This window comes from Besnoitia besnoiti, chromosome II, assembly GCF_002563875.1.
Source record: "Besnoitia besnoiti strain Bb-Ger1 chromosome II, whole genome shotgun sequence".
Lineage (NCBI taxonomy): Eukaryota > Apicomplexa > Conoidasida > Eucoccidiorida > Sarcocystidae > Besnoitia > Besnoitia besnoiti.
This window is the reverse complement of record NC_042357.1, coordinates 2054585-2066007: the sequence shown is the minus strand read 5'-3', so window position 1 is coordinate 2066007 and position 11423 is coordinate 2054585. Positions and strand designations below refer to the sequence as shown.

The 11423-nt window shown below is 53.5% G+C and overlaps 3 protein-coding genes across 3 annotated transcripts; 1 reads left to right on the top strand and 2 right to left on the bottom strand.

The window, feature by feature from the left end:
* Nucleotides 1–991: 991 nt before the first annotated feature.
* BESB_036460 (uncharacterized protein) lies at nucleotides 992–1579 on the bottom strand (the record flags this gene model as incomplete). Its single annotated transcript, XM_029362232.1, has 1 exon — nucleotides 992–1579. One exon carries the CDS (start codon nucleotides 1577–1579, stop codon nucleotides 992–994), a length of 588 nt encoding a protein of 195 aa, XP_029221197.1.
* Nucleotides 1580–3457: 1878 nt separating this feature from the next.
* On the bottom strand, nucleotides 3458–4439 carry BESB_036450 (uncharacterized protein; the record flags this gene model as incomplete). The annotated part of the gene is made up of 2 exons (XM_029362231.1): nucleotides 3458–3547; nucleotides 4191–4439. 2 exons carry the CDS (start codon nucleotides 4437–4439, stop codon nucleotides 3458–3460), a joined length of 339 nt encoding a protein of 112 aa, XP_029221196.1.
* Nucleotides 4440–6943: 2504 nt separating this feature from the next.
* Nucleotides 6944–10937, top strand: BESB_036440 (transporter, major facilitator family protein; the record flags this gene model as incomplete). The annotated part of the gene is made up of 9 exons (XM_029362230.1): nucleotides 6944–7021; nucleotides 7429–7607; nucleotides 8057–8151; nucleotides 8479–8543; nucleotides 8919–9453; nucleotides 9696–9848; nucleotides 10275–10348; nucleotides 10594–10653; nucleotides 10890–10937. The coding sequence occupies 9 exons, from the start codon at nucleotides 6944–6946 to the stop codon at nucleotides 10935–10937; spliced, it is 1287 nt and encodes a 428-aa protein (XP_029221195.1).
* Nucleotides 10938–11423: the final 486 nt, after the last annotated feature.

Below are 11423 nucleotides of genomic sequence, written 5' to 3'. Positions count from 1 at the left end.
TAACTGTTGGAAAGCTCACAGAGAAGCACCGAAGATGTGTAAGATCGACTGCGTTTTCTGCTATTCTCTTGAACCCCATATCTGCGCCATCAGGCACCCGACTGACGTGGAGAGTCTCTTGCCACCGCTGAACCCCAACCCCCCTCCTCGCCATGAAACCATTCACTTTATAAATGCAACGACTCCCTAACCCCTTATGAAAGAGCATATGGTTTCCAGGTTGACTCGCCTCCCGGTTATGCCAACTCCGTTTGCTGGCTAGAGCTGACACACAGGCGACACCAGCCACTCTGCATGGCGAGTGTAAACGCGTGGAGATAGTTCCGAATGTGTTTGCTTCCGTCTTCTCTATTGTCGGCCTTCGGTGTTTTCCTTCTCCGTCTTTCGTTGGGCGCTATTCGCGTCCACCTCACGCTACATCCCCTGCTCAAATGATCTTTTGCGAGAGCTTCCTCCACATTTGCGTGCTCAGTTCAGCGGTTGACTCAGGACAGTGTAGCGCAGAAGGAAAGACTCTCGTGAAACGGAAAACATAATCTGCCGTGCATGAAACTGGGCAGCTTGTTCATCAGTTTTCCAACAGCCAGGTGGCCGCAGCCAAGCAACCGTGGACAAACGCAGTGCAGCCGCTATCTACGCAGCAAGATGCCGCATTTCCAGATAGTCACAGCCGGATCCAAATGAAGTACGTCTCAAGTCAAGGCAGTTTCCTCTCCATACCTCCCGGGCCGAATCATGCAGCAAAAACGAGTACGTTCACTCCACCACCGCTGTCCCTCTGGAACTGAAGGAACTAAAGCGTTGCCTGCGCCTTGCTGCCAGCTGAGAAAGGACCAGGAGGCACCCCCTTCGCAATGATCCCCCCGTTTTTGCCACTCTCTGTATGCCGGTTCTGCTAGCCGCTCTAATGATGGTCTTGGAGTTTTCAGACACATGTCTAGATTACGATATGACATAACACAAGTACCACGTTGTTTCCGCTGTGGCATGTTTAGCGTTGAGCGGGCACTGAAGCTTTTGAACACACGGAGACGTGTGGCAGCCAGCAAGGAGGCAAGAGGAATCTTCTGGTAGGATGATGATCATCTGCTTTTTCCATGGTTTTGATGCTGGATTTTGCATTCCGCTTAGGAATCTGGGTTGGAATAATGGAAGCCGGCAGTGTTCTCAGTGCTAAGCTCCCAGGTGCCCACGTGTCGAGGGGGGCGGGGTCCGGTATTTCTCCGCACGCCCACAGCGAGGCATCGGTATCACTGTCGCCTGGATCAAACTCTATACAGCACATTCTGACGTTTGAGAGCAGAACTTTCCAGGTACAATACGCTGCAAAGGAAAAGCACATTCGATCCATTCGCCTTTGATAAAGAAGAGCTGCGCCGCTATCAATCACATCTTCGAGGACCTGCTGACTGACGACGTTGGCCGTAGTTGGAGTATGATCTCCCTCTGTGTCACCATCGGCATGCTTGCGAACCGCTCTCAGAGCATCCGGCTTCTGTACGCGGCTCTTCTTGCCTGCCGTCGGGGAGGTCGGCACGGCACCGCTCGGTTTCGGCGAGCTTTGCTTGGAAGCGGACATGTTCTCTTCGTAAGGAGGAAAGGAGGCTTGACCTTCTGACTGCTGTGAGGTAGAGATATCCAGCCACTGCACCTAGCACAGTCGGTCGGTGCCTCTCTAGTCTGCGAACCCGACGTCGCCACTAGCTGACTTGATGATGGAGGGACGGATGACAAATAGCACATAGTATGGGGCGATGCTCTTGCCGTTTCTACGGTGGTGGCATCGCGATTTCAAATCAGGTGCGCAGACATGGGCGCTGATGCGCTTAAAAAAGGGCCAGGTTGTTGCAGAAGCGAATGCCAAAACTCCAGATTCCCGACATCGTGTGGGCCTGGCTACTGCTCATGTTGTCTGAAGAGAAAAGCGGAAAGCGTCAATCGCTGACTGGCAGGTTCAGCCACACTGCACGGTCTGTTAATGTACGAGGAATCACATTACCGAGGTATTCAGCAGTTGCATGCGACCCTCACATCCAGGCAGAAAAGAGGAAACCAGAACTCAGGGGCATGCACGAAGGTATCTGCGTTAGGAAACGGCGTACAGAGCTTCACGGAGTGGGGCACGCTGTGTGGCCCAAAGCCAGAGCTGCCCAGTTCATTTCGCGCTCGCTAAGTGCAGTACCATTGCTGCCAAGTAGAGTTGTCCCCTTGTCATACACTCGGACGCATGTGGCGATAACAAAGGCTAGCGAAAATTTTTCCTGGGAAGGGACGCCGCGGGTATACCCCACAACAGAAGCTCCCACAGCCGATGTGGAAAGCGGGCGATGCTCCTGCTGTGGATGCAGCCTCCTACCGCAGTCGCACTGTATTGAAGTATTCACGGCTCTGACCAATTCTGCCTCGTTCGCCGCACGCCAGCGGGCGAATAAAAAGCGGGTGCCCGGCCCGTGAGCACGGTATGCGCTCTTGTGTCTCTCTTAACGCTGTGGGGGCCTTTCTTCTATTTACCCGTACCACTATGACCCGCCATCGAATATACTGCCCTGGGAGCTCTATCGGGGTCGCTGAAACAGCCAAGAGACTACTGCCCCATCTCTCTTGCTGGGCGACTTATCGCTCACCGTTGACCAGCCTCAATCGGGGAGACGAAACGGGGACTAGATGTGACAACCCTAGTACAAACGTTCGATGTTCCACTTCCAGTTGAGCTCGCTTGAGCTGCGTTCGGGGGGATCCGACGCCTTAAAAGTACAGACACCCTAACTACGGGTAGTTCTGGTAGCTCGGCCGCATGGAAGGCCAGTGCTGTGTGGGAGTGGCTTTGACGGACGCAGTACACGGAGGCGGGCAGGGGGATGTGTCTGTGCGAGGAACTGGCACACTCGCAATGATTAGGCTGCTTCAAAGGCCAGAAAGAATGATGCGATGCTCATGAGAGCAGGAATGAATATGGGTGCGAAAGATCTTCAGCGTCCACGGTTGCCCAAGGACGCTAACAAGGCATGATTGAGGCAGTGCTCTACAATACTGTACACACCACACCACAACCTGGTTTTCCACATTACTGACACTCTCCCACAGACCTCGGGGGCACGGCTGACATCACGTCCCCCGACTGCAGCCATGAGCACGTCAGAAGAAGAGTGCTTTTCTGTCTAGAGTGAGGCGCTTGGCGAAGAGATACCATGAACATGAATCACAAACAATCCGCTGCATAGCTCATTCTCGACGCGCTTTCTCGGATTTGTCCAATGCCTGCATTCCTTCGCCATCTCGGTTCTTCGTGTCGGCGTCAAACAGCTCCGCAGCACCCTAGGACGACTTTTTGAAACGGGAGAAAACAGCTGACAACTAGGAGGAGTCAGCAGCTCATCCTTCCGCGCAGGTGCGGTTCTGGAACTTCCGCGCCGCTCTGCAAGAAGGCACCGGACACGGTGGAATCGTCGCTGGTCTCTCAGCAGCAGCACGTGCGCTTCTTCATTCTCTTGATTTGGGGCGGCATGTGGCTGATCACAGAGCCTCCAGGGGGAACGTAGCTCTCGTACTGCAGTTCCACAGAGACAATTATACACACACGCACGAGCACGATGATACATCAAAAACATCAAAGGGAGCAAGTGAGAAATAAAGCAACACTCCGGAGGCCAAGGCATGCCGCTCCGGCTGCGGAAACGCCGCCTTCAAGAATAAAGCCACAGAAAGTAGAGGACGACGGCAAATTGGTCAATACACGTTTCCTCGACGTCTGCAAGTATGACGGCACTCGCACTACCTAGTGATCGCTCGAGTGATCGCTTAACCACGCGCGCGTTGTGTTCCCCTCATGCGAGAACCGGTGACCATGTCCCCTGTTGTGCAATTTCGGGAGCAGATCACGCCCGTGCTAACGAAGAGGCGTGAGGGACACCTGGAACGTTCGCTCATCCATCTGTCGTTTAAAAAATCGATGTGACTGAAATTTTCCCTTGGTTCGCCCTTGCACACCTGCGTCTCCTAGGGTCTATCAAATCTGCTCTTCACCCCGCACCAGTGTGACCGTCACCACACACACACACTGTCTGAAGGCTATACTGTGCGTTGCAACACTGCTGTACGATGCAAATGTCTTCGAGGGCAAACAGACATGAGACGAGTGTTGTGAAAGGGATCGGCGCTTCACCCCCACTGTCGGCAGACACACGACTTACGATTGGAGCGACGTAGTAGGGGACAGTGACGTCCTGGGGCTGCAGGAAGTACTCGCAAGGATGGACTTCGGTGTTGTTTGCACGAAAATAAATGTTGTGGATGTTTTGAGGATCGGGCTCGGTGAGAGAGGCAACTTCGCTCATGTAAGTCCTGTCAACTGCCATGGCCGCCTGCTGAAGCTGCATTTGCTCCACCGTAGCCATCACGGCCTGCTGCTCCGGAGTCGCGTACGATGCCATGGTGTCCATTTTGACTCAAGTAGCTTAAAACGAGCAGAAAATCTCGGAAGCGGCGACCAAAAAACAAAGTGACGGTGTGCACGGTGCACAAAACTTTAGAGGGGGCGCCGGTGGACGATCGGGGGGGGGGGTAACGCACGCCTATCTGAACCGGTACGACGAGCCGGTTTGTACGCAATAGCATTCATCCGAGATGGTGTGTAAACGCCTGAAAGCAATCGCCGTCATGTGTGATACGGATGCGCATGCGTGTTGTGTCGAGACGACTCGTGTGGGATTGCTGTTGGCGCACACCGTCCCAGCTCAGTCCGCCTGCGTGATGACACAAAGCAGTCTCCGCGGGCCCCCGTCCGTTGCCGGCTTATAAGGCGTTCTAATATCTGGCGGGTTTTGCGCGCGGACATCGCCAGAACCTACAGGGGCGGTGCTCGTGGGATCTCTGCACGTTAGAGATAAGAGGAAGAATGAGAAAACATGCGCTACACATTAACCATGACGCTTCAATACCTTTGCGGTACGCAGCTCTGTACTGTCGCTCCGAGATCAGTGTCCAGCATCGCTAGTAGTACGTAGCAGAGATAGGGTATCAGGGACGAATAGTCGGTCCTCACCATGGACCTTAATGCGCGTTCTTTAATTGCTCCAGGGTAATTTGCACGAAAGTACTGTTGACTATCCCAACGTTAGACACGAAGCTTAAAAGAGGTGGATTCTACAACAGCAAGAGGCGCATGGTTCATAGCGAAGTACTGCTGTAGGTGATAGACAGCGTAAGCGGCTGAAGTGCGAGCTTCGGTGCTGTTTCCCTCCTTGTTCATCGTGGAGTGGCTTCTAAACCGCTTCCGCCACGCAGGATCTGTTTTGTTCTTTACTTCAAGTTCCGTAAATAGTACATAGCCGCCACGCCGGCTTCGCACAAACGCACTTGCGCATACTCTGCGTCTGCCACCGAGCCGCGTCCGCCCGGCTAGCGTTTGACCAGGGAGGTCAAATCTCACCCCAGCCCCTACGGCGTGCTAAGGCTGCCTGTATTTGGCGTGCCTTTTCTGTTGTGTTTTTTAGCGTTCGCATGGGAAATACCAGCCGCTGAGTCTGTAAAGCAAGCTCGCTTTTCATCCTAAAAGTTGGAAGCCTGCTGGCAGTATTCTCTCATCCGTTGAGCGGACGCGTACCGCAGGAGTCATTCCCCGTGTCTGGGAGGGGAGGCGTGAGCGCCGCATTGCCCTGACTCCTCTTCTTTCGTTGTTTATACACCAGCAGATCTGCGTAGCTCTTCACTTATTTGTCCACTTACCATGCTGGAATTTTCGAATTTCTGTATTCCATGAGCAGGGAGGAACCTCTCCTGCCTCGTACCACCAGGAGCGACACTTTTTCCCGCGCACAAGACAGCGGGGTGTCTACTCTACAACCCTACTTCTGGCAGTTGATGAACCAGCGAGGAAACTCTGTGGTGGAAGTTGGTATGATTCTGGAGGCAAGTGAATCAAGTTTTGTCGTCTCTTGGGCAGCGCCAGCCGGGAGACAGCACACATTTCCATAAGAGACCCAGAGCGCCCGGGTGGGCTCGGTGTGGCGTAACCGCCCCTGCCTTGGGGCGGAATGAGGCACGCCTACAATGACACCTCCACTCGTGGCGTAAGTCTAATCGGACACAAGGATTGATTTGCAGCACTCATGTTTACTCAGGTGGAACTGGGAGAAGGAGCGAGTACGAACTAGCTTCCGGTGTGCCACACGCTCCAACTTGTTTGCCGTGTAACTCAATCCGCGGCGCGGCCGCAACGTAGGGCAGTATCCTCCCTGGAAGTACCCGTGCCCCCTTCAGTCTTCGGTTCCTGGCTAGTATCTCTCTTGTGAAGACTCTTTCGAATCAGCATTCGACAGCTGACTCATCCGCTGCCGTACTGCTGTCGTTTCGCTCTAGTGGGTCTCTTCGACCGATCCTCCACGGCATGATAGACCCACTTCGACAGTGTACCTAGATTGGTGATCTCGTCTCGCTGGAGGCTGCGTACACTTTCCACCGTTTGCAGTACGGTTCGTGCGCACCGGGTACCTGATCCATATTGATGTACCTCCTCACTAAAAGTCCAAAACTGAACTCCTTTCTGTGGGCATGCGCGTAACCTATCGTCGTTCAGGGAGCAGAAGGGGAGAGACGCTGAAGAATGCGGACCCCTCATCCCCCAGAAAGCGGGCTACAAGGTGATCCCGGCCGTCGTTACGACTCAAGCAGGTAATTCGTCTGTTCCATTCTAAAGCGCCAATACGAACATTTCCTACCGCATGGAGGGGGCTCGTCCATCTTTATTGCCCGCTAAGTGTTTCGGGAGAGACTGTGTGCTAGCCACTGGCCGTTCCCGGGTTGTCAGCTTCATTTCGGCAAGCCGCTCTTGGAGAAGCCAAAAAATTGAGAATATCTGGCCGTTGCTCTGTCCTTTCTCGTGTGTATCCCTGGCGACGCAGTCCTCAACACGGTCAGCGGCATCGAAGGCCTGGACATTCAGCTTATGCCTGCAAGCTTCAAGATTCTCCAGGCTGACTTCCTGTGGGCACTACAGGACTTGGGAGCCCTTGTTTTCTACCAGGTACTTCCGAGGATGCCCGCCACTGACCGAATCGGGATGTATGCCTCAGTCTCTGGATTTCGGTCTCTTTAGGATTCGCCTTCAGAAGTCGTTTCACCTTTCTGGCGTCCCGTAGGTTGCCCGTTTGGAGTGGGCGTCGCATGATGGCTCCGCCGGAACAGTGCCGTCTTCCTGGGTCTCTATAATGCATACGAAGACCTGAGTAAGGCATCGATGTGTCAACGGGTCTTTCCTAGCCATTCCAGATGGAATGAAATGTTGTTGAAGTAGGCGGCAAGGGCAAGGGGACCCATCGAGAACTTCCTTGCTAAGTGACTGCTTCGTAAACTCCGAACGGTTGTGTTTGGCGCATCTGCCGGGTTGCGTCTACGGGCGTTTTGTTTTTATGCGTGTGTGCTGTTCTGTAGAGCATATCTCAGGCGCTTAGTGGGCTAGTATGGGGCTACTTGGCGGACCGCTCTTCCCGTGTTCGCCTCTTGGCGACTGGCTGCTGTTCTTGGGGCCTCGTGAGCATGTTCATCGCCATGGGAACTCAGTACTGGCAGTTCGCCGTGCTGAAGGTGCTGAATGGCATTGCTATGGCAAGGTGAGGAGCCGGAGGAAATTAACAGGCAACCCGAAATTGCGCTTGACGACCTGCACTGGTGCATGCGGTCCCTTAGGGCGACTGAGGAAATGGTGTTGCCTCGTAAGGGGGTGTGTCGTAACGATAAGGGAGGCATGAAGACTCAGGAGAAGCCGGCATGAATTCTCCGTTTCCCTGTTCGGAAGCTTACCACGAAGTATGGAGAGGAGGCGCCTGCAGCCACCCGAAGGATAAACGATCAGCGAGCAAGGGGGCAGTAAGTAGCAGTCGTAATCGGAGGGATTCTGCTGAACCGACGATTAGGGTTTAAGGTCCTGTGGCTTTTCCGGCGAACAGCTGGTGGAATTTCGCTGCAGATGTACCCGCACGAGAGAGCTTTTTTTGGATCGCCCGGAGATCTGAAAGAAGCACGACGAGAAGGGGTCGTGCGGACTTGTGTTAACGTGCAGCATCGGGCCGGTAGCCCAGTCCCTGATCGCGGATTTGTTCCCTTCGAATATGCGCGGTGAACAGTTTGGCTGGCTCCAGTTTTTCTTATGCGGAGGTAACCGAGACACGGAAAATTTGGGGAGTGCGCCCAGTAGGACTGGCGCCTCGTACAGTGGTTCTAAGATGGCTGTACCTCGATTTTTGTCTGCGGCCGTGCCAGAGCTCAGGCACGACGTGTTTGGTGTAAAGTGTTCTACAGTTTCAGATGATGCCATGAAGCGGCGTACGCATCATGAAGTGAAGTTCCTTTCTTGCCACGGGATGCGGACTGGCCTTTTCGCGCCAGCTACCGAAAACACGGAGACGAATGCGCATCAAGCAGTTGTCGTCTATTATGAGACAGCGTGCTGTTCACCAGGTGTATGCGTTCTCTTCTGTGTAGGTTGCATCGTGGGCGCTTTAATTGGCGGTAGCATGGCAAGCTTTACTGTTGTTCCGGGCGTTCGGGTGAGCCTGCTCTTAAATGTGCAGCAGTATATACTCTAGCATGGAACCTAATCACACGGTACATGAGTGTTTGTTGCAGTATCATGAACTACGAGTTTTGGCAAAGAAACGGCAGTGATCAAGCATTTTCCATTCACAGACGCATTACGTTGATATTTCATGTTGCTACATCTCTATTGCAGCCGTTTGTTTCAGCTTGTAGATGCCCTCGTGGCAGTTCTTTTGGTCTTTAGGCCGGTTGTGTGGTGGATGCTTCTTTCTACAGCTGGGTGCATCAATGTGACCCTCTCAAGCAGCCGTAGCCGAGTTGCCGATCCCCATCATGGGTATTATGCCATTTCCGCGCGGCACTGTGTTTGTTGTGCAATGTGGCAGGGCTGGCGAGTCGCTTTTTTTGTTAGCGGCATACTCTCGGTGTGTGCCGGACTTCTTGTACGGATTATCGCTGTGGAGCCGCGCCGTCACGAAGTCTTCGATGGCGGAAATCCCAAACTCGGACTCACAGAAGGAATACAAGACTCAGGCGTCCTGCAGGACATGTACCGCCGGTGCCGGAACTTTTGCCGCGCCACTCTTTCGCGGACATTCTTCATTCTTCTACTTCAGGGCATATGCGGGTACATACCGCTCCACGCGTTTCAGTTCTATACCATGTGGTTTCAGTACATAGGGATGCCGGACTGGCAGGCGAGCGTCCTCACGGCGTGTCCTCTGATCGGCGGAATGGTTGGGTCGCTATTCGGCGGATGGCTTGGGGATCAGGCTGATAGGTGGAGCCGCTTTCACGGTCGTCCTCTGGTGGGACAAATGGGCACGCTTCTTTCCATTCCCCTAATATACACGGGCTTACTTGTTATCCCACGCCGTCCTGAATTCTTCGGGCTCTATGCTCTCGACATGCTGTTGCTCGGTAAGCTATGATCAGACGAATTCGCGTGATGACATAGCCTGTCAGTGCTGCGTTATCGCCCGCAAAGTATTCGCCAGCGGCGAATCTCCTGTTGAGTTTGATGCTGCGTTTCTGCGTGAGGTTTGACAGTTATATATCGCCTGGCCGTAAATAGTGAATGCGTTCCTGAGTTGCGTGTCTGTAGTGAGACCCGCTCGTCTGATCCGGAAACTGTTAGCGTGTCGAGGTTTCCTGGTCCGCAGGCTTTGCAATAGCATGGTGTCCCAGTGGTGTAAATCGACCGATTTTGTCGGAGATCGTCGAGTCAGACGCACGTGCTAGCGTTTTCGCTACACAAATTGTTTTTGAAGGCAGCGTGGCTGCTATGCTAGGCTCGCCAGTCATCGCCTTCATGGGTAAGCGGAGTTAGTTCTCTCATACACTTCGGCAGAATCAGGCTTGCCTTCGCCCCTGCAGTGATCCCCCTGCCACGTGCCTGTACCGGCCGGCGTCAGTATCCATATCACTCCTGTGCACCGCCGCTGAAGAAACTCAGGAAAATTTGAAGTTATGCGGAGTATAGGTCAGAGTGATCGGAAGTTTGACCCTCATTTCATTTGTTGTCACGGCTTCTCGCACCAAGGAGCCGAATGAAAGGATGCTTCACTCGTAGCGGAGACACGCCGCAGATGCGGCGAGGGGGGGCAAGGGGAGGGTCGGCCAGCGGAGCGGAGGAGGGCAAGGAAGCGAGCCGGATGCGTGTTGAGTGAGCTGTGTGGGGTCGCGGCAGCTGCGCAAAAGTATTTTGAGAGTGGTTGTCCGCGTGTACCTGTTGTTTTCAGCCGAGTCACTGTTTGGTTATCGCGGAGTCAGTGCGTCGGCTCACTCGGAAGCCCTCAAGCTGAAAAATATTGAGGTAGGGTTTGTATTGTAGGTTTTTGAGGAGGTGACTTATTCGGGCTGTAAGAAGCATTGCTTGGTAGTTGAAATAGACGAAAAGAAGCTACCGACCCACGGCCGCGTGTATCACAATGACAGACTAGATCTCTCCGCTGAAAAGCTACACTTGCGGTGGCGGGGGGGCTTATACGACAGAACTACAGACAGCCTTGTATAATCAGTGGCTTCGTTCCGCGTCACTCGCTTGTGCCTCCCTTTCAGGCTCTTGCAAATGCCCTACTGGTTGCGACAGCTTTCCCCTGGACTGTCTGTTTTTTTCTGGTAAGGAAATCATATCTGCACGGGATACGTTGTGTGCAGCAGAGGCGATGTGACACACAGAGGGGACCAGCGGCACCTCCAGCTGTTTGTATCCTCCGTCAGCATAGTCCCAAACACACTCCAGAAGTTATAGACCGTTAGCCGTTACAGCTTAAGCAGCTGCTTTTTTCACCTGATACGAGGTGTTTGCTTATTACGCGGACCGCTGAATCGTGTAATGTTTTATTTCTCTGCAGTATGGCCTGCTCCACTTCACGTACAAGAAGGATGCCTTTTCGGTTTAAACCCGGGACTATCTCATGTTCTGAGCGGCTGAATAAGGAGAGCCTATCATAGTTTGTTGTCCGGCGTGGGAGAGGTCTCAACACTACGAAAAAGAGGCGCACCTTCACGCTGGCCCTGAAGGCCACTCTTTTTCTCCTATACGGGCTGGACATGAAAGCGTTTATTTCAAGTACAACACTGGACGATCTTGTGGTAACGCGGCCTGCCCTTCTTTTCCATTGACTTCTTCCGTAGTCTTTTTGTGGAATGGTCCCCGGAGTGCAGAGCCCGCGTCGTAACCAGGTGAAACATTCTATGATGTAAGATGCCCAGCAACTCCGCGCAGAAGCCCAACAACATGAACTGACCATACCATCCCACGTATGGGCACATCCGTATCCCCTTTTTCCTTGGCTCTATAAACGGATGCCTCGTCAAACCATTCGTCATATTCCTTTATTGTTGGGATTCCGTTCTGCGTGTTCGGCGGACAAAGCACAACTGAC